At 42.3% G+C, this 22939-nt stretch overlaps 1 protein-coding gene and 1 pseudogene across 3 annotated transcripts in view; one reads left to right on the top strand and one right to left on the bottom strand.

The window, feature by feature from the left end:
* decr1 (2,4-dienoyl CoA reductase 1, mitochondrial) overlaps positions 1-5934 on the bottom strand; it is a 43250-nt gene extending 37316 nt beyond the window's left edge. For both annotated transcript variants that reach the window (XR_014569051.1, XM_083761409.1), the window contains exon 1: positions 5817-5934. Coding sequence is in view for 1 of the 2 variants with exons in the window: in XM_083761409.1 (XP_083617535.1) it covers positions 5817-5903 (87 nt within the window). In the remaining variant the exon portion in view is untranslated. The remainder of the gene's footprint in view (positions 1-5816) is intronic.
* A 7775-nt stretch (positions 5935-13709) lies between these two features.
* Positions 13710-14336, top strand: LOC310856060 (thioredoxin reductase-like selenoprotein T; annotated as a pseudogene). Its single transcript has one exon. The product of its transcript is annotated as a thioredoxin reductase-like selenoprotein T (transcript).
* The last annotated feature ends 8603 nt before the right edge of the window (positions 14337-22939 follow it).

The raw sequence follows: 22939 nt of genomic DNA, 5'->3' as shown, positions 1-22939 counted from the left end.
TAAATGACATTTAGTCGACTAAAATATAGACTAAACACTAGAACATTCCAGGTGACTAAAATGTGACTAAGACTATAAGTGAAAACTATTCAAGAGACTAATGACTAAAACTAAAATGGAAATGTGCTGCCAAAAACAACACTGCTGTCCCCCAGACCAGCAACATGCCAGACAGGCAGACAGTGTTGTACCCGAACGCGTTCAAAGAACGATCGTTCACGAACTCGTTCATATTTAGGGTGAACGTGAACTGAACGCACTGTATTTCTGTTTGATGAACGTCATTGTGAACGCGTTCATTTCTGGCGTGTGTGAACGTCACTTTTCCACGTTCAACTTTCGTTCAAGGGTGAGCCTTCCAGGCGAAATCCCCGGCACTAAAACACACCCTAAACATGCCTTAATATCTATCGGAAAACCCACCAATAAGTCCCTATGCGACACAAATTAACTAATCTTTCTCAGCCGTCACTGGACTGCATCTCTAGCTACTGCATGATGATCATGCACGCTGATAGACGGCAGACACGGTCACAACTCAACACAAACACTGAGGAAACTTGTTGTTTGATTAAACATAATGTGCCATGAAAAATTGCTTCCAATAGCTTAGTTGGTTATTATCGCGTCGAGGAGGTACGTGTCCATAATATCGCCACGAACGGCCAACAAAAGACATCTCTCCTCCACAGTGAGTGAAGCGCAGTGATGCCCGATTTATTCTTCCTCGTACAATGTGTTCCGTGCTGAATAGCTGATATACAAGCTCATAACGCGTCGCGTCCGGTCACGTTGTGGGCTTGTAGATCAGCTATTTTCAGCATGCGGAGATGCAGGCTCTGAGAACATTCAGAAACTTTTGCCTTCACAATAAAATCATGAAAAACATTGCAGCTTTCACATATAATGGTATAATGGTAATGAAGATATTGTAAACGTTGTCACTTAATTAATCCCAAAGGACTTCATTTGGAATAAAGTCTGCGGTCTTATATGGCTATGGGCTGTGGCAATAATAATAATAAAAATTAAAAAAAAAAGAACGAAAAAGAACTATAATAGTTCATTTTTTGGAACGATGAACTTTAGTTCAAATTCTTTAATGATGAACTATGAACGGAACTAGTTCATTTTTAAAATTTTGAACTGTGAACTGAACTAGTTCCTAAATAAAAAGAACTTTCCCAACACTGCAGGCAGACAGTACAATTTACAATTTACAATTTAGGCATTTAGCAGACGCTCTTAATCCAGAGCGACTTACATTAAGCCATTCTGACCTGAGATCAGATTCATACCAGGTTTCCACTGGACACACACTGGTCTGATGAACCCATTCTGACCCGAGATCAGATTCATACGAGGTTTCCACTGGACACACACTGGTCTGATGAACACATTCTTACCTGAGATCAGATTCTAAAAATGTCAGTCGTTCTTCAATTTTTCAAAAAATAGCAGACCTACAAGCTCATATCGCGCCACTCGGTGGCGCGATATGAGCTTGTAGATCTGCTATTTTTAAATAGCTAAAGCATAACATGATGCTGACACCAAAATGGGTGCCCGGTCAGAATGGGTTAAGCAAGAACAAAAAGCATGGGAATACATCACATAAAAGCATTTATCATGAAACATGCGTAAGCTAAGAAAGTAACAGTGGAATATCTATATAATGAAACTATACATACACTATACATATAAACTATACATATATACTACTATGCTATACATATGTACTATGGCGTGCTATGACTACATACAATGCAATTATAGTGCTGTCTAGGGCATTAACATAATAATCGAATAGTCGACTAGTCGACTAGCAAAACACTAGTCGACACTGTTTATTGACATCCGATTATTCGCTAATATTAATTTTTAATATTTTTTTATGATTTTTTTTTTTTTTTTGCTTTTCTACAGCAGACATGCAGTCATGCAGCTGTGAGCTCTGTTGTTTTGTTGGTAGTTCGCCAACTTCAGTACTAATCCATTCTTGGCTGATTGTTTTCATATCATACAAGCCTACTGTACGTGGGTTTTATCATATACAAGCCTACTGTACGTGGGTTTTGCCGTCACCCTCACTCGTGCCGTCACCCTCACTCGTGTAGGTGCGATGGGCGGCGGTGGCACTAGCAGCATTCAAGACAGATTTTCTTTGGGAAAAGCATATGCGATATGCCTCATAGGCTCATAAGATCAATGGGGACAACTGCAGTGTGTAAATACTTTTACTATTGGTGAGTTTATTACTGTAGTTTGTTCAACAAGTTAGATTGGAGACGTGTCGTCGTCATCCGGTACAGTAAAGTATAGCAGGAGTTCCTCCTCGCTCTGCCCAATATTATCCAGTTTGGTGACAGTCAAACTACAGTAGCTCTTGCCGTGATTTCATGTTTCTTCATGCTTATCCAACAAAAGTCCAGGCGTGCCGCGTGTGGCATTATTAAAAACAAACAGCTATGCCGCACGAGCATAGTTCTAATAGTCGCAAAAGACTCGCGATGGAGTAGTTGATCATCTGATTCATAGCCTGGCAGCCTGCTAGCTAGCAAACCTCCCCCTAGCTTGTAGCTCCTTCTAAAAACCAAAGGAACTGTTGTTGTAACTTGTTGTTGAACATTTATGGTTGTATGAAAAACATCGCAAGGTTCATTCCTTCGCCTCCTCCCCGCTTCAGTCTCCACTCCAAAACATTGTGAACAACGTAACATGCCGTAGAACGGTCTTGCGCATCAAAAATAGCAGATCTACAAGCTCACAACGCGTCCATCCGTGAGTCATTGTGGACTTGCAACTTTGACTTGAAACAGCTGAGCTAATTTCGGCCAACCAGAGCGGCATTCAGCGTAATCTAGTAAGAGTGGCGACACTCGCGTTGACTCCCACTGTAACAATGGAATGCGGAAGTGCTCATTCTATCTCAATGGGATACAGTTCCAATGTTTGGAACTATAGCCCATAGGTGTCGCCACTCTCTTAGTACTATTCCACACGGCCTGCATTGAGTGCATTCACCGGCTCTGTTTTGCTTCACTCGCTGGCTGTTTCAGAACGCGATGTTTTAATGCTTGATTGGATGGAATAAATATCATATTTTACCGCCGACTAATCGACTATAAATCGATTTTGATGGTAGTCGAGTCGACTATCAAAAATCACGTTTGGTTAATGCCCTAGTGCTGTCTACATAACATGCTATAAGTCTGTATCAAATGCTATCTAAGTCTACGGAAGTGCTTTCTAAGGGGGTGGGGTAAGTAGTAGGGGAAAGGTTGAATTCAGTATTTTAGCTGTGACGTGAGCGCCCCCTCCTGAGATACTTCCGGGTCCTACTTTTGTGTCGCTTTTGTGTCCCCATAGAGTTATACTGTGACGCTCCGTCGGACTAAATCTGAGACGAAAACAACCACGAAAGTCTAATTTTACCGCTTTCCTTTCCTCGCAACAACAAAGCTGCGCTGCTCTCCCAAATCTGACAGTGACAGGCCGTCTGTCCCACATGGAATACTATCGCCATTTTATTTTATTGTGTCAAATAAATCCTCATAATGCAAACTAGATTCAACATACTCAAGCCTGCACACATTCTAAATATACCCCAGAAATATTTTACCGATCAAATGGACTGTTGCCACCTTCAATAATAATGATAATAATCGTCTTTATTGTCTCCACATCATATATTTTTGTTGTCATGGACACTTGTACAAAACATTAATAATTCCACTCGAGTTGGAAGCATTAAGACCCATTTTAACCCTCTATGGCTTCCTTTCTGAAAAATAACGTCACTGTAAAAAGATTCACGCGTTTAGATATTCAATTTACAATGGGATGCGGACGGGAGCTGGTGCCACTTGGACCCGGACGTAACGTAGCACTACAAAATGACGTCGGACTTAACCCATTTTGGTGTCAGCATCATGTTATGCTTTAGCTATTGAAAAATAGCAGATCTACAAGCTCATATCGCGCCACCGAGTGGCGCGATACGAGCTTGTAGGTCTGCTATTTTTTGAAAAATCGAAGAACGACTGACATTTTTAGAATCTGATCTCAGGTCAGAATGGGTTCATCAGACCAGTGTGTGTCCAGTGGAAACCTCGTGTGAATCTGATCTCAGGTCAGAATGGGTTAAATACTGAATAGAACAGCGCTTCTCAACTATAGGCCTACTATATATAGGGCAGTGGTTCCCAAACTTTTCCATGTCAAGGACCCCCAAATTGACACTCACTATAGCCCCGCGGACCCCCATTTGAAAAATATACGCCAGGGACATCCCCATATAAGGAGAAGATTTGTACGGCTCTATGCAGTGATTCTCAACCCGTTTTTTATTTCAAGGACCCCTTCCCCCCCTCAGTTTGAACTGCATTAGTCTACGGACTCCCCATTCAATGGAATTTCTATCTCTGGGACCCCCAATTTATATTGTAAAATCAATGTTATTTTAACTCTCAGAGTTACAGACCCCATAAGGGTCCATTTAGGTTTTGGTTTTGGTCATTTTAACGTGCCGGTCCGGGGATACGAACTATAGCGACCTTTCCGATATCAAGACCGCTTCTGCAAACCGTTCGGCCACCGCTGCCTTTATAAGAGTCTTCTTGCCTTAGAAAAGGTTGAGAGAAGTTAAGGTTATTATTAACTAGCTACTGTCTCTCACCACCAGTGTTGTTTTTGGCAGCAAATTTCTATTTTAGTTTTAGTCATTAGTCTCTTGAATTGTTTTCACTTAGTTTTAGTCACATTTTAGTCGCCTGGAATGTTCTAGTGTTTAGTCTAGTTTTAGTCGTCCAAATGTCATACGATTTTAGTCGACTAAATCTACAGTTGATTTAGTCGACTAAAATGTGTTTCGACAGGCCTTGATGTCGTTGTAATGACATATTTTACACTTTGGTTGCATGCTGAAAATAGCAGATCTACAATCTCACAACGCGTCTCAGCGCGACGCGTTGTGAGATTGTATATTTGCCATTTTCAGCATGCAACCCAGCATAAAACTGGATCTCTTGTCCACTAGTCCCTTCCTAACATTTTAGTCTAGTGTTTTTTTTTTTTTGACGAAATTGTCAGTATATTTAGTCTTAGTTTTAGTCATCATAGATTCGTTTTTATTTAGTTTTAGTCAGTGGAAAAAGGTAGTCGACGAACATTTTTCGTCTTAGTTTTAGTCGACGAAAACAACACTACAGTGAGCATTTATTAAATAATGTAAATCACCAGTCGATTCGAAGCCGTGTATTTGTGCACAACCAGGAGTACAATATACAATTCTGACAGAGCACATGCATGTTATTATATATATATATATATATATATATATATATATATATATATATATATATATATATCGACTATACACACTGCTACTCTCCTGCACGCGATCATATTTGGTATTATTATTATTATGATGACTTAAGTTAGACTTCTTTAGCTTTATCCAATTCAAAAAGGAGCTGCATATTGGCATGAGAAGTGTCTATTTGTACGTCTCTAAATGTTTTGATGAATTGAACAATAAGGTGGACCCTGTTGTAAACAAGTGTGATGCTTAATTGGGTCGTCCACTCACAGTTAACAGTCTGTGTATTGAGTTTGTGCTTGAAATGTACTGTAAATTCTACAAACTGTTAATAAATAATAAACAAATAAGTGTATATATACAGTAGTTGGAGGTGGAGGAGGTACAGCATTTTGTAAACAGAGCCTATATGTCACATAATTATATGCATTGGTATAAATATGCATGTTAAAGGTTATAATAAAGCTGTTTTGAAACAATTCAATCATCTTCTTACCCTCCTGTGGACACGGAGAGCCTTTAGAGATGAAAGTAAATCATACTTTGCAGCAAAACAAACCCTCCCTGCTAGTAGAGACGCCATCTTGGTTCCTACACAAACTTTTCAATCGACCTCTGACCTAGTTTTAACTTAAAGAGCAGATCTACAAGCTCACAGCGCGTCGCAGCTGCGACGCGCTGTGAGCTTGTAGATCTGCTCTTTTCAATACTCCTTTTTTCCCCCACAGTCACACAAGGGGAGTATGACATGACATCCCATAGCCCGGAGATACGCTCTCGCTCTGACTGTGTGGGGGATGTGATTGGGTGGTTCGTTGTCTAGGGCGACCGAACGGACCAACCACAGCGTTCGCACTGTCTCGCAGCGTCGTCCTCACGGGCTATGGGGTTTTTCCTGCCTACACGGATCCTGCCCTTTTTAACCCTCTAACACCCGCATTCATTTCTACTTGCAAAAAATAGATTTCAACATTACTACTACTTTGTACTACTAGGACTAAGACTAAAAAATATGTTATATGTATAAAAAAATAAAGTTTGATGAAAGATTTATAATTATTATATAATAATTATTATATAATAATATAATAAATTAATAATTTACATTTTGGGGATATCTTTCACAATAATGAATAAAACATGTTCTAGACATTCTAATGATCACAAAAAAACATATATTATAATTATTTTACCTACTTTTATTAGGGTTAAAGGTCAAAAGTCTTAGGTTAAAAAATGTTCAAAATTGCACAGAGTCCAGACATTTTTTATTTGTGTGAATTTCAGCCTCTGTGGGGGGTATTTATATGCAAATATCATGACCAAACGTTTCCTATTTTGTTCTTTATTTTAGAGACTTGGTCTTTTAAAATGTTGCTTTCAAATAATGCCCCTATTTAGTCATTTATTAATCTCGCCTATATATTACACCACGTGTTGCTATATTAGTAACTAAAGATAGTTTGAGTCAAACCGTGTTTTAAATTCAACACTAGCCAGTGGTCTAAAATATAATGGATTGTCGTTCGATTATTATTTTTGAAAGAACCCAATCGTTTTCTGGACCCTGCAGCGAACAATACAGGCCATTCATTATTTGTTTTATACCGGAGATTAATACAAAAATAAATATTCATATAAATTATTTTAAGCCTATAGAATCAAGCCATTCAGGATGCTGGTGAATCATGAGTCATATGATTCATGACTCATGAATTAATTACATTATAATACTACACTTAATAAATAGCCTTTGTTTAACCCATTCTGACCTGAGATCAGATTCATACGAGGTTTCCACTGGACACACTCTGGTCTGATTAACCCCATTCTGACCTGAGATCAGATTCTAAAAATGTCAGTCGTTCTTCGATTTTTCAAAAATAGCAGACCTACAAGCTCGTAGCGCGCCACTCGGTGGCGCGCTATGAGCTTGTAGATCTGCTATTTTTCAATAGCTAAAGCATAACATGATGCCAACACCAAAATGGTATTTTTTGTAATATAGAAGTGTATATTTGTATTCGTCTCTAAATGTTCTGATGAATTGAAAATGGTGGACCCTATATATGTTGTATAAACAAGTTTTATTGTTTAAAATCAGTTTTGGTATATTGACTTTGGTATATATTGCTTTCTTTTCAAATGTATAGGCTATACCCATTCTGCATAGTGGGAAATAAATGTCAATAAATGGTAAATGGAGGATTTATATAGCGCCTTTATCCAAGGCGCTTTACAGAGATTGTGCATTACATTCACCCATTCACACACACATTCACACACCTTTACAGAGATTGTGCATTACATTCACCCATTCACACACCTTTTCAGAGATTGTGCATTACATTCACCCATTCACACACACATTCATACACCGATGGCAGCGGAAACCATGCAAGGCACCAACTAGCACATCGGGAGCAATTAGGGGTTCAGTGTCTTGCTCAAGGACACTTCGACAGTATTAAACTCTGGGGGAGCCCGGGTTCGAACTGGCAACCTTACGGTTACCATCCAGGCACTCTACCCCTGAGCCACCGCAGACAATCGTGATCGAATCACCATGGGATCCTGGTCCCTGGATCATGGCTTAATTGATTATAAGCTTAAAATAACGGATATAAATATACATATATATATATATATATACATATAAATAGACATTTAGCCTCTCAGACCCAAAACTAAATAATATTTTGTTGTCGCTGGATAAGACTTTGTCCACTATATTCCATGCTGTATTGATGTTGTTACCATTATAGGAGAGAAAACAGGCAAACGTTGTTTAAAATAACAATTCTTCTACATCCTCTAATTGTGTAGACTTCTTGTAAATTAATTAAGTAATGCAAATCTTTAACAATGATTTAACTCTTGAGAGCATAAAATTAAACCAAAAGAAAAGCTATGCATCCCATGTGTCTATGATGTGGTATAAACATACTTGAATGAATGAATGAATGAATGAATGAATGAATGAATGAATGAATGAATGAATGAATGAATGAATGAATGAATTTTATTTATAGCACCTTTCCAAACATAAAGTTACAAAGTGCTTTACGGACAAGTTTAGAAACAACAAGAAATAACAAAGCATAGAATCTGAGAATCACATCAAAACACATCAAGGACAAAATTAAATATATACATATATATAGTACACATATACATACATATACATCAGGGGGGCAGTCAGCCAGATATTTCGTGAAGCCTCATTTGAAATCGGTAGTTCATATAATGGCCTGTTGTGGCGCTGGACTGGACCCAAAAAGCCCCATAGCTCCATAGAGGCCCATGTATTTTGGCCCAACTTCACCTAGACTGTATTACCTTAATAAACATGGTCATGAATACTTTCTTCTTCCAGTCACTAGTTTAAAGTCTCATTTCTAATGTCATAATATTCTTTTTGGAAGATTATGGTCCCATTTATAAAATAAATGACCATAAAGTCGCGTATGTTCTGAGGGGCGTGGCTACCGTTACAGTCTATGATCGGGATTCCCCTCCCACTCGAGTCAAAATAAAAACCAACGGAGAAGAAGGGGGGAAGTCCCGCCTCGTTGTCTGGGCCAGCCAATGGCCAACTGGGCCAAAACGGATCTAGAAAGATGGCGATTTACAGTGCATTAGAATGCAAGGGATTTCAGGCTTCATTTTACGTTCATGTTAGACCCGGGGAACGCTTTGTCCATATTTCTAACAGTCTATGATATACATACATACATCAGGGGTGGACAACTGGCGGCCCGGGGGCCACATGCGGCCCCCACCTTCACTTAATGTGGCCCCGGCATGTTAATATCAGAATACTGATATAGTGTTGATTTCAGCTGTTTACAATCTAACATTAAATGACTACTTAATGACGACTATAGTATTAAAATGTTAGACTTTTTGTGTCCAATGTAGTCATATATGTTAACAGTTCATAAAGTTAACATAACTATAACTAAATGCATTTGAAATCCAATAAAAAAGGTTACTTTTCAGGTTTCCAATAAAAAAATAGCAGCAAAAAAAATGCAGGTTTTCAATTCAAATATAGCAAAAATAGCCGATCTACAAGCTCAAAACGTGTCGCATTTGCGACACGTTTTGAGCTTGTAGATCGGCTATTTTTGCTACGACAGTAACATGCACTGTGGCCCCTCTGGAGTGAGGGTGGAAATATATTGGCCCTCGCCATCGTGAATTTGGAAAAGCATTTGACATACAGGTGTGTTTTTAACCCATTCTGAGCGGGAACCCATTTTGGTGTTATAGCATCATGTTATGCTTTAGCTATTGAAAAATAGCAGATCTACAAGCTCGTAGGTCTGCTATTTTTGAAAAATCGAAGAACGACTGACATTTTTAGAATCTGATCTCAGGTCAGAATGGGTTGATCAGACCAGTGTGTTGTCCAGTGGAAACCTCGTATGAATCTGATCTCAGGTCAGAATGGGTAAAAATGTATTTGCCACTGTTGTCCTGCACTTTTTTGCCATGAGAAAATAATTGTGTAAATGTTGTTGCTGTTTTGTTTTATTACTGTTGTTGAGACCGGAGACAAATTTCCACACGTGGACAATAAATTAAACTAACTAACTAACATAAAGACAAAATAATGTAATGTTTGTTTTGAGGACTTAAACAAACATTAGCACCCGTTGCTTAAAGGTATATTCAGTGATTTCACTTAATTCAAATATCACTTATTTTTTTGTTTTGTTGTGATAATCCTCTCTACTATAGAGTGTGCTGACCATATAAGGAGTTCCTCCCTGTCCCCAGGGGGGGGGGGGGGGGGGGGGGGTCAAAAAACCCTTAGGTTTCGTTTTTGGCTCTCTATCCTGATTGGATGAAAGGCTTTGCTGAATATACCTTTAAACAAACATTATTAACCATGCCACATGACGCCTTTGGACGGCTCCCCCTGGTGGCTGAGAGTGCGCAGTTACAGAGATATGAGGCATATAATAGAATGGGGGCCGTGTGCAAAAAAATCCTGGTGCTGGGGGTGACCATTGGCAACCGGCAACCAATGGTCAAAAGGTGATTTATTTTTGGCTAAACCGTTTCATATTTGGTGTAAAGCTTTCGGTACGAACATGTTCACACTTAGCAGATAATGAGTTTAGGTACGAACATGTTCACACTTAGCAGATAATGAGTTTAGGTACGAACATGTTCACACTTAGCAGATAATGAGTTTCGGTACGAACATGTTCACACTTAGCAGATAATGAGTTTAGGTACGAACATGTTCACACTTAGCAGATAATGAGTTTAGGTACGAACATGTTCACACTTAGCAGATAATGAGTTTAGGTACGAACATGTTCACACTTAGCAGATAATGAGTTTAGGTACGAACATGTTCACACTTAGCAGATAATGAGTTTAGGTACGAACATGTTCACACTTAGCAGATAATGAGTTTAGGTACGAACATGTTCACACTTAGCAGTTTAGGTACGAGTTACTGAGTTACTGTCGAAGTGTCCTTGAGCAAAGACACTGAACCCCTGATTGCTCCCGATGTGCTAGTTGGTACCTTGCATGGTTTCTGCTGCCATCGGTGTGTGAATGTGTGTGTGAATGGGTGAATGTAATGCACAATCTCTGTAAAGCGCCTTGGATAAAGACGCTATATAAATGCACCATTTACCATTTACCATTTAACACAAAAAATGCTGGAAACATATCCATACGCTTTATTAATCTCGAACGCCGTATGCGCGAAGCGTATCTATACGTTTTATACGTTTTTTTATTGATTACTGTACATCAACTTCCTATGCGCCGGGACAACAAAGAAAGTAACACCGATCGTCTCTGGGAAGGTCCGGTATGTGATCCGGGAGTTAAAAGCCCCCCCCTCCTGAAAAGAGGTCTGGTCTATGGACTGGCGAGCAAGCTCCCTCCTCCCCAATGCCTCCATTACGACGTACTGGAGTCTGCACGGCAACACGGCATAAACCAACGCAGATGTCGGGATCTAAAATGGAGTTACCCATACTCTAGTGTGTGTGAATACACTCGATTCCCCCTCCCCTCCTGTTTCTACATGGTTTCTCCTGAGGCATCTCTCCATCGCATTACAGTTTCATTCCCCCCCCCACTCACTCACACAGATCCACTGGACACAGCCAGTCTGGCTGTGTGTGTGTCTCCATTCCAACGACAACTCGCCGGTCTGCCGCCTCATTCTCGGAAATATAAACCCGTATATAAACCAAGAATAATCTCCAACGGTCGATCGCCATTTCACGCACACGGACAGGTATACGCGAAACGAATGACGTATTCTCGAAGGACCGCCATAGGAGAAGCAGTATAGATATTATCAACTGTCTTTTTTTCGCCGTCGCGTCAGCCATGTTTGGACAAAGAAGCAGTATACTAGCAGATATCACACCGTGGAACCCCCCCCCCCCACACTGCGAGTTGCGATCAATCGCTTTGCAGTTTGCAATGCATCTCTCTCATTCTCGGAAAAAAGATTCTCGGCAGTTGATCACCATAATCGCCATAGCGCCTTCGCCAGCCAATTGCAGTGATAAGGCGTCTGGGACGTAATCGACCCGTTTGTAATGGATAACGAATACAATCCAAACTGCGGAAGCCATCGAGTTGTCTGTCATTTTGTCGAAATCACAGCCAGCCGGGATTGTCTCTCGCTTATCGCTCCTGTGGTTCATGTCCAGACATGTCGTGGAACCCCCCCCCCCCCCCCCCACTGCGAGTTGAGTCGCTCCTGTGGTTCATGTCCAGACATGTCAACCTCTCAAGTCACCGTTATGCTATCGTTCTGAAACGATCTGTGGAAGGTATCCTACACTGATCCAAGTTGATTTTGTTTACTGAGACAATGATCACATATGTGCACATAATCATCATCATCATCATGACGTTATCATAGCGAGTTATAAAGGTTTAAAGTCACAGAGATTGACAGGCAGATATAAACATAAATAAATTATTATCATATACATACTACACACTGAATGAAAGCCCTAAATGTCTAATTTTAGGAGGAAAACAAATAGAATACACATATCCCATATACTGTTTGTCAGTACTAGGCTATTGAATCCAGTTCAGGCATAAAATTCTCTTTTTCAGAGAGAACTTTAGAGAAAGCATGGACCTATAGAACTATTATTCACAAAATAAGGCATATAGCGACATGTACATACTATATACCGTATGAAACAGAAGACTCTCTGCTTTCATAAGAAAAAAACGAATACTGTAATAATAATAAAAATCACACCCATGTGAAGTGAGCAGTGCAATGTTGCACTGCTCACTTCACATGTGTGTGATTTTTATTATTATTACAGTAGAAGTATTTTTCTTATGAAAGCAGAGAGTCTTATGTTTCATACGGTATATAGTATGTATATGTCGCTATAGGCCTTATTTTGTGAATATTGAGCAGTTCAGGTCCATGTCTTAGTCTTAGTTATCTCTGGTGGGCACAAGCTGAATTCAATGACCAATTACTGTCAAACTGTATATGTGTACAATGTGTACTGTTTTCCTCCTAAAAGTAGACATTCAGGGCTTTCATTCGGTGTATGGTATGTATAGGATAGTATTTGTGCTCATATTTATATCGGTCTGTCGGTCTGAAAAAACTGAACTGAAATGTCTGTCAACTTCAACCTTCCATATCTCTGCTGTTTTTTCAAGCGAGCAGCGTGCCTTCAAAAGCAGGTTTTAGAAAAAGGTCAATATCTCCAGAATGGAAGATGGTAGAATCATAATATTTTTTTTAAATTGAAGTGGACATGTTTGGCCTACTTTTGATTTATGCGATGTGATTCTCGCTATAAGAGGCCCCTCGCTGTGGGCCCCTAAAAAGTTCAAAAGTCCAATGTTAATCGCTTAGCACCAGCAATCCTGAGAATATTTCAAAGCTTAGCATACAATGTGTTAACATGTTCACACTTAGCAGATAATGAGTTTAGGTACGAACATGTTCACACTTAGCAGATAATGAGTTTAGGTACGAACATGTTCACACTTAAAATAATGAGTTCATACTCAAGTTTCCAGCTTGCTGCTGTGTGCACATTTTGCTACAGTGGCGAAAAAAGGCAAAAATGTAACAAAATGTCAAAACTTTAAGTAGCATGTGTGACATGTCAAACTAGAGGGGGTTTCATGATTCTGAATCCATTCCAAGCATTATAGTTTTGCACAAAAAAACACCTTGGGCTAAAAATGGGCAAGTGTTTCAACCAATCAGCTCGGGAGAGTTCAGAAAGCTCCATGTACGGGCAAGTGTTTCAACCAATCAGCGTGTACGAGAGTTTGGGGATCTCCATATATTATATAACATTAACCTCATCCTAAGCAGTGCAGAGTACAGGAAGCAAACAGAAACATGGTGACGGTGAAGCGGCGCTTAGCGTTCTTACTCCTGTTCCTCGGGGCCCTGTCGCCCCCCCCGTACCCCACGGTGGCAGCCGCTGAACTCAGCGGCTGGCCCCTGAAGAAGAAGCCGCCGGCGGCGGTGGTGCCGTTGGAGACCACCGCGGCGGGACCCCTGCTCCGGTTCCAGTTCTGCGTCTCCTGAGGGTACCGGCGGGCGTTCGAGGAGCACGCGCGGGTCCTGACCCGGCGGTACCCGGACGTCCGCATCGAGGGCGACAACTACCCCCCTCCGCCCGTCTACCAGAACGTGGCCTCCCTCCTGTCCGCGTGCAAGCTGCTGCTGATCGGCCTGATCCTCGCCGGCATCAGGGACCCCTTGGTCCTCCTCCTCGGCCCCCCGCGGGCCCCCGTAGGCGGGGGGGTCTGGGCCTGGGGCCAGGAGAACAAGGCGTACGCCTGTGCCATGGTGTTCCTCCTCGGCAACGTGATAGAAGGCCAGCTGTTGTCCACGGGAGCCTTCGAGGTCACGCTGGACGGCGTGACGGTGTGGTCCAAGCTGCGCTCGGGCCTCCTGCCCTCCGTGCAGCAGCTGGTGACCATCCTGGAGAACGAGAGGAACATGAACGCCCGACACTGAGCGACTCCTCAGCCGTCACAGGAGACCGTCTGGGGTCTGTAGAGACACTGAGCGACTCCTCAGCCGTCACAGGAGACCGTCTGGGGTCTGTAGAGACACTGAGCGACTCCTCAGCCGTCACAGGAGACCGTCTGGGGTCTGTAGAGACACTGAGCGACTCCTCAGCCGTCACAGGAGACCGTCTGGGGTCTGTAGAGACACTGAGCGACTCCTCAGCCGTCACAGGAGACCGTCTGGGGTCTGTAGAGACACTGAGCGACTCCTCAGCCGTCACAGGAGACCGTCTGGGGTCTGTAGAGACACTGAGCGACTCCTCAGCCGCCACGGAGACCGTCTGGGGTCTGTAGAGACACTGAGCGACTCCTCAGCCGTCACAGGAGACCGTCTGGGGTCTGTAGAGACACTGAGCGACTCCTCAGCCGCCACGGAGACCGTCTGGGGACTGCAGTGTGAAGTGATATTTATGAAGGTCTGTGCTGAAGGCAGCTTACAGTCTGCTGGCTCAGACTGGATGTCCCATCACTCCTCACCCTTGGTCCCTTAAGAAGTAGGAAGGTGCATCGACCCGCTCGCTATTAACTCCCGAGCCTTCCTGGGATTCTAAATGTCCTTGAGCAACTGACACTGAACCTCTTCCCTGTCTGCTCCCCATGAGCAGATTGGTGGTTGGTGCAGCCTGTCAGAAGGCTCAGAACATATTGGTGGTTGGTGCAGCCTATCAGAAGGCTCAGAACATATTGGTGGTTCATGGTGCAGCCTGTCAGAAGGCTCAGAACATATTGGTGGTTGGTGCAGCCTATCAGAAGGCTCAGAATCGAGGAATGATAGAAAGACATACCGAGGCTTCTGTGATCATTTATAGAGACACCCCACCCAAAAAACAACAACAACCCTGGAAGCAAAATCGCCTAAAGCTAACGTGGCCGAGTATCGTTTGAAAAGCCAGGAAGCGATGATTTAGCAAACGAGCGGCTAACGTTGGACGTTGTTGGTCAAACACCTCAATCTGAGAAAGGATTCGGGGGGAAAAAAGCGTCTTAACCCATTCTGAACGGGAACCCATTTTGGTTTTAGCATCATGTCATGCTTTAGCTATTGAAAAATAGCAGATCTACAAGCTCATAGCGCGCCACCGAGTGGCGCGCTACGAGCTTGTAGGTCTGCTATTTTTGAAAAATCGAAGAGCGACTGACATTTTTTATAGAATCTGATCTCAGGTCAGAATGGGTTCATCAGACCAGTGTGTGTGTCCAGTGGAAACCTCGTATGAATCTGATCTCAGGTCAGAATGGGTTCATCAGACCAGTGTGTGTGTCCAGTGGAAACCTCGTATGAATCTGATCTCAGGTCAGAATGGGTTAAGATCACACGGTCATTACAGGTGTCTATGGCAGTGGTCATATTGGTCAGGGTTACCTATGTGTCTATGGCAGCGGCCATCTTGGCTGGGGCACCTAGGAGTCTATGGAAGCGGCCATCTTAGTTGGGGCACCTAGGCCGAGCCACGTGTTGCCTATAGCAACAGGGACGCTGCTAGGCGGTGGATATCAGCGTGACCGTTCCATTCTGAATCAATAACAATATTTAAAAAAGTACTTAAAAAAGACGATGTTGGCGCCGAGCGGCCATCAGGAGAATACCCCGAAAGATCTCGGCCGCCATCTAACCCATTCTGACCTGAGATCAGATTCATACGAGGTTTCCACTGGGACAAACACTGGTCTGATTAACCCATTCTGACCTGAGATCAGATTCATACGAGGTTTCCACTGGGACAAACACTGGTCTGATTAACCCATTCTGACCTGAGATCAGATTCATACGAGGTTTCCACTGGGACAAACACTGGTCTGATTAACCCATTCTGACCTGAGATCAGATTCATACGAGGTTTCCACTGGGACACACACTGGTCTGATTAACCCATTCTGACCTGAGATCAGATTCTAAAAAAATGTCAGTCGTTGTTCGATTTTTTTCAAAAATAGCAGACCTACAAGCTCGTAGCGCGCCACTCGGTGGCGCGCTATGAGCTTGTAGATCTGCTATTTTTCAATAGCTAAAGCATAACATGACGCTAACACCAAAATGGGTTCCCATTCAGAATGGGCTAATACACACAGCTCTGAAAAAGTACTCACATTTTTGAGGGGCGTGCGCTATAGCCCCTCCTATGGACAGCTTTGTGTGTACGAGCACGGAATGTGCTCAGCTGATTGGCTGAGCACGGCATGTGATGTGTATACATCAGTGGTTCCCAAAGTGGGGTCCGGGGACCCCCCCAGGGGTCCTTGATGGAGTTCCAGGGGGTCTCCAGCTAAATGATAGTCTGGAACCAAATGGACCCTAATGCAGGCCCGGCGCCACGGGGGTGCCAGAGGGTGCCCAGCACCCTCCGTTCCAAATTCTGCATCCTCACTTTTATGTACAAACAGCATAGTTTTACTATATAAAAATTTGATGTGCACCCTCGCCATTTTCAAATGCCCCCTCAGTCATTTCATCCTGGAGCAGAGCCTGCCCTAATGGGTTTGTAACTCAAATGGACACTAACGGGTCCATTAGGTTCCATTTGTACAGTATTAAATGAACATAGATTTTTAGCTAATATCCCAGAGGGTCCCATTGATATAAATGCCATTAAATGGGGGTCCTTCACTAATGCATGTCAAACTGGGGGGTCCTTGAAATTAAACGGGTTGAGAATCACTGCTAGAGGCGAGCCATACAAATATTCTCTTATGGGGGTCCCTGGTTTCTCTTATGGGGGTCCCTGGTATATCTCTTCAAATGGGGGTCCCTGGTTTCTCTTATGGGGGTCCCTGGTTTCTCTTATGGGGGTCCCTGGTATATCTCTTCAAATGGGGGTCCCTGGTTTCTCTTATGGGGGTCCCTGGTTTCTCTTATGGGGGTCCCTGGTATATCTCTTCAAATGGGGGTCCCTGGTTTCTCTTATGGGGGTCCCTGGTATATCTCTTCAAATGGGGGTCCCTGGTTTCTCTCATGGGGGTCCCTGGTTTCTCTCATGGGGGTCCCTGGTATATCTCTTCAAATGGGGGTCCGAATGGGGGTCCGCGGGCTAATGAGCATCAAGTTGGGGGTCCTTTACATGAAAACGTTTGGGAACCACTGCTGTACGCTATGATGAGCGCCGCTCACTTCACACAAGTGTGGTCTTGAAAGTATAAATACTGCAATGTATTTATAACACTCCGTTATATAACCCATTCTGACCTGAGATCAGATTCATATACGAGGTTTTCCACTGGACACACACTGGTCTGATGAACCCATTCTGACCTGAGATCAGATTCATACGAGGTTTCCACTGGACACACACTGGTCTGATTAACCCATTCTGACCTGAGATCAGATTCATACGAGGTTTTCCACTGGACACACACTGGTCTGATTATTAACCCATTCTGACCTGAGATCAGATTCATACGAGGTTTTCCACTGGACACACACTGGTCTGATGAACCCATTCTGACCTGAGATCAGATTCATACAAGGTTTTCCACTGGTCACACACTGGTCTGATGAACCCATTCTGACCTGAGATCAGATTCATACGAGGTTTTCCACTGGACACACACACTGGTCTGATGAACCCATTCTGACCTGAGATCAGATTCATACGAGGTTTTCCACTGGACACACACTGGTCTGATGAACCCATTCTGACCTGAGATCAGATTCATACGAGGTTTTCCACTGGGACACACACTGGTCTGATTAACCCATTCTGACCTGAGATCAGATTCATACGAGGTCTGATTAAATAAGCAGAAGTCCGGTAGTACAAAATGCACTTGGGTAAAAGTACAAAAGTATTGGCATCAAAATGGAATGGAATGAACTTACCATCACAGTCAGAACTGCAGACTCACTCCCTGCAATCTTCCGCCGTAGTCTGAAAACCCGCCTCTTCAGACTCCATCATGGCCCGTAGCACTTTCCGCAAAGGCTCAACTTATGTCACTTAGATATCATTTTATGTAGACATAGCACTATACAGTATATATGCATAGTTTCATTATATAAGATATTCCACTCTTATACGTTCTTAGCTTATGTATATGATTCATGATAACTATGTTTATGTAAATGATGTATCGCCATGTTTTTGTTCTTGCTTGATGTAAGTCGCTCTGGATTGACAAGACCAGACCACACTGGTCTGATGAACCCATTCTGACCTGAGATCAGATTCTAAAAATGTCAGTCGTTCTTCGATTTTTTTTCAAAAATAGCAGACCTACAAGCTCGTATCGCGCCACTCGGTGGCGCGATACGAGCTTGTAGGTCTGCTATTTTTAAATAGCTAAAGCATAACATGATGCTGACACCAAAATGGGTGCCCGGTCAGAATGGGTTAAAACCCTTTAGGTGTACAATCTGTGAGAAATGTTTTAGTCACAAGGGGACTCTAAATAAACACACATTATGATCCACACAGGGGAAAAGCCCTTCATGTGTACAGTCTGTGGTAAACGCTGTACATTATGATCCACACAGGGGAAAAGCCCTTCATGTGTACAGTCTGTGGTAAACGCTGTACATTATGATCCACACAGGGGAAAAGCCCTTCATGTGTACAGTCTGTGGTAAACGCTGTACATTATGATCCACACAGGGGAAAAGCCCTTCATGTGTACAGTCTGTGGTAAACGCTGTAGTTGTTTGGGTCAGCTTAAAACACACATTATGATCCACATAGAGGGAAAAGCCCTATATTTGTACGGTTTGTGGTAAACGCTGTAGTTGTTTGGGTCAACTAAAAACACACATTATGATCCACACAGGGGAAAAGCCCTATATTTGTACGGTTTTGTGGTAAAGGCTTTGGCCTAAAAAATAATCTAAAATTACACATGACGATTCACACGGGGGAAAAGCTTCATACGTGCATGGTTTGTGGCAAAGGTTGTACTTGTAATCACTCGGGCCATCTGAAAACACACATGAGAAGTCATACTGGGGAGAAGCCCTGTCTCTGCACAGTTTGTGATAAAGGATACACTCAAGGTAATACTCTGAAGAGGCACATGGAGACTCATACAGCCCAACAAAACTTGACTTGTACCATTTGTGATCAAAGCTTCAGTCGAAGTGACGATCTGAAGGTGCATCTGATGACTCATGCAGAGGGAAAGACCCTTTAGCTGCAGGTCAAAAAGGTATATAATATATGTCATAACCCCCCCCTGTCTTGACTTTTCTTAACTCTCAAATTAGCTACAAATGTGTGATACATGTGATATCAACATGACCATTTCAAATAAACAGTGTCTGTGTTCATTGTCATTGGAGTAATTGTGTTGTTTTAAAAGTCATTGCTACAGGCCCTTTGTGCTACTATATCGTTACAGAAACAGCAGGTGATATGGAGTAATTGTGTTGTTTTAAAAGTCATTGCTACAGGCCCTTTGTGCTACTATATTGTTACAGAAACAGCAGGTGATATGACTTCAAATCAATATCACGATTATTTGAAAATGTTCTTCCTTTGCTTGTATTTTTTAGAGTAGCCATAAAATGTTAAAGATGTTCTCCCTCATTTCTCCCTCCAGTGATGGCGGTTTGTCGACCTACTGCACAAATCAGTCTTGACATCAGTTGACCCTTTCTTCACTATCATAATAAAAGTAGTTCTTGAGCTGTGCTTCAAAGGAGAATTCCATACTAAAAGGCTTTCTTACCTTTCTTTGTAGTCGTTACGTCCCCACCAAAGAGGTCCAGGTGTTATTTTGTGCAAAAGCTCCTTATTGGCTGTTTCCCCTACCATAAGCCCTAAATGAATTGCATTGAATTGAATGGGAATTGAATGGGGCTATGGGGTGTTGTGCTAATTTGCTTATTTCCATCGCTCAAAATTATAATTTCTTTGTATATATCCTCTCTTCATAATGTAAATAATATCCCAAGCGGCACACTTTACTACTTCTTTCGATGGAAATAAGCGAACTAGCATAACACCCCATAGCCCCATTCAATTCCCATTCAATGCAATGCAATTCATTGAGGGGTTATGGTAGGGAAAATAGCCAATAAGGAGTTTTTGCACAAAAAAACACCTGGACCTCTTTGGTGGGGACGTAACAACTACAAAGAAAGGTAAGAAAGATAAGAAAGCATTCTAGCATGGAATTCTCCTTTAAAAATGTCTAAGGGCATGCCTGTCAAAGGTAGTGGAGGTTTGTTCCACGCCGTCGGCCCCCAGAAGCAGAAAGCTGCTTCACTGTGTTTTTTAGTTGCCATTTTTAGGCACAGCGAACAGGCCAGCAGTGGAAGACCTTAGGGGGGGGGGGGGTGGGGGGGGGGGGGGTGGGGTTGGGACATATTTAGGCAGGCAGTCATGTAGGTAGGAAGGTGCGAGACCATTGAGAGCTTCATACACAAAGAATTTTAAAATCAATCCTAAAAGTAACGGGAAGCCAATGCGGTAAAGCTAAAACTGGAGTAACATCATCTTAGTTTTAGTTAAAACTCTGGCTGCTGCATTTTGGACAAGTTGTAATCTGTCAGCTGTCTTCTTTGGCAGTCCAGAAAAGTGCATTGCAGTATAAATCAAGCCGAGAAAAAAATCAAAGGCGTGGGTCAGCGTTTTTGCATCGTCCAATGACAAATAGGCTCTGATTCGTGCAATATTTCTAAAGTGAAAAAAGGCGATCTTGGTAACATGGTTAACCCATTCTTACACCACTGTAAAAGCTGTTACACAATTAAAACAATAATAAAGACAATTAAAGCATATTTTTTTAGAACAAATATTCAATTTTTTTATTTTTATTAAACATAATATTTCTTTCTGTATTTCTTGATCACATTTGCCTCCAAACAGAAGTATCTCTTTTACAACAGAGGATCTCAAAGTGAGGTCTTTTCATTTAGAAAATGCACCGAGGTGTTCAAAACAACATGCATCAAAATATCATCAAATAATAATAATAATAATAATAATAATAGCTCAAATTTATATAGCGCTTTTCTAAATACCCAAAGCGCTTTACATACAGTAGGAACACTAGGAACAGACTTTAATAAGAAAAAAACAAAGCAAAACATAACAGATACGATAAAAGGATAAACGAGACCTCAGCTGGGGAAAGCTATCCTGAAGAGGTGGGTTTTGAAGGAGAGGAGAGAGAGAGGGAGCAGCTCTGAGATGGTTAGGGAGTTCATTACAGAGGTTGGGGGCAGAGACATAGAAGGCCCTGTCTGTCCCCCCAGGTGTCCCCCCAGGTTGGGGGCAGAGACATAGAAGGCCCTGTCTGTCCCCCCAGGTTGGGGGCAGAGACATAGAAGGCCCTGTCTGTCCCCCCAGGTGTCCCCCCAGCTTGGGGGCAGAGACATAGAAGGCCCTGTCTGTCCCCCCAGGTTGGGGGCAGAGACATAGAAGGCCCTGTCTGTCCCCCCAGGTTGGGGGCAGAGACATAGAAGGCCCTGTCTGTCCCCACAGGTGTCCCCCCAGGTTGGGGGCAGAGACATAGAAGGCCCTGTCTGTCCCCCCAGGTGTCCCCCCAGGTTGGGGGCAGAGACATATGCGGTACTTGGCCTTGCGGAACTTCAGGAGGTTGGCGTCTGTTTAACTGTCCTAACTGTCCAAATGACTTTTTGGTCCAAAATTCTGATTCAATAAAAATTAAAGTAAATGCAGTGAAAACTGCAGATGTGTGTGTGTGTGTGTGTGTGTGTGTGTGTGTGTGTGTGTGTGTGTGTGTGCGTACGCACGTGTGTGAAGTATAATTAAGTATTTCCTGCACACACACGCACACATATGCACACACACAAACACGTGCAGGCACACACCCACATGCGCGCGCACACACAGGCACTCATACATACACAAACACATGCACGTCAGTGTTGATTTCCTCGACTAAAACCATGACGAAAAAGTTAAAACTACATTTTTTCACCGACGGAAACCAAACGAAAACTAAGCTATGATGACTAAAACTAAGACTGAATTTAAACTAAGCTATGATGACTAAAACTAAGACTGAATTTAAACTAAGCTATGATGACTAAAACTAAGACTGAATTTAAACTAAGCTATGATGACTAAAACTAAGACTGAATTTAAACTAAGCTATGATGACTAAAACTAAGACTGAATTTAAACTACGCTATGATGACTGAAACTAAGACTGAATTTAAACTAAGCTATGATGACTAAAACTAAGACTGAATTTAAACTAAGCTATGATGGCTAAAACTAAGACTGAATTTGACTAAAATTGACAATTTCGTCAACAAATAAAAACTAGACTAAAATGTTAGGAAGGGGCCATGTGGACAAGAGATCATTGTATGTTTGGTTGTGGTCGGGTGTTGTGGCGCGTAGTGAGCTTGTAGATCTGCTATTTTCAGCATGCAAAATCTGCCATTACGACAAAAGCAAGACCCGCCAAAATGCATGTTTGTTGACTAAATCAACTGTAGATTTAGTCGACTAAAATCATATGATATTTAGTCACCTAAAACTAGACTATCACTAAAACATTTCAGATGACTAAAATATGACAAACTGACGTACGCATACACATGTACACACGCGCGCATGCACACACACACCACTGAATGGACGCTGTTAC

Source organism: Protomyctophum parallelum (assembly GCF_964188405.1).
Source record: "Protomyctophum parallelum genome assembly, chromosome: 3".
In the NCBI taxonomy this organism is placed as follows: Eukaryota; Metazoa; Chordata; class Actinopteri; order Myctophiformes; family Myctophidae; genus Protomyctophum; species Protomyctophum parallelum.
The sequence above is the reverse complement of the archived record's forward strand: the minus strand, read 5'-3'. Positions and strand labels throughout refer to the sequence as shown.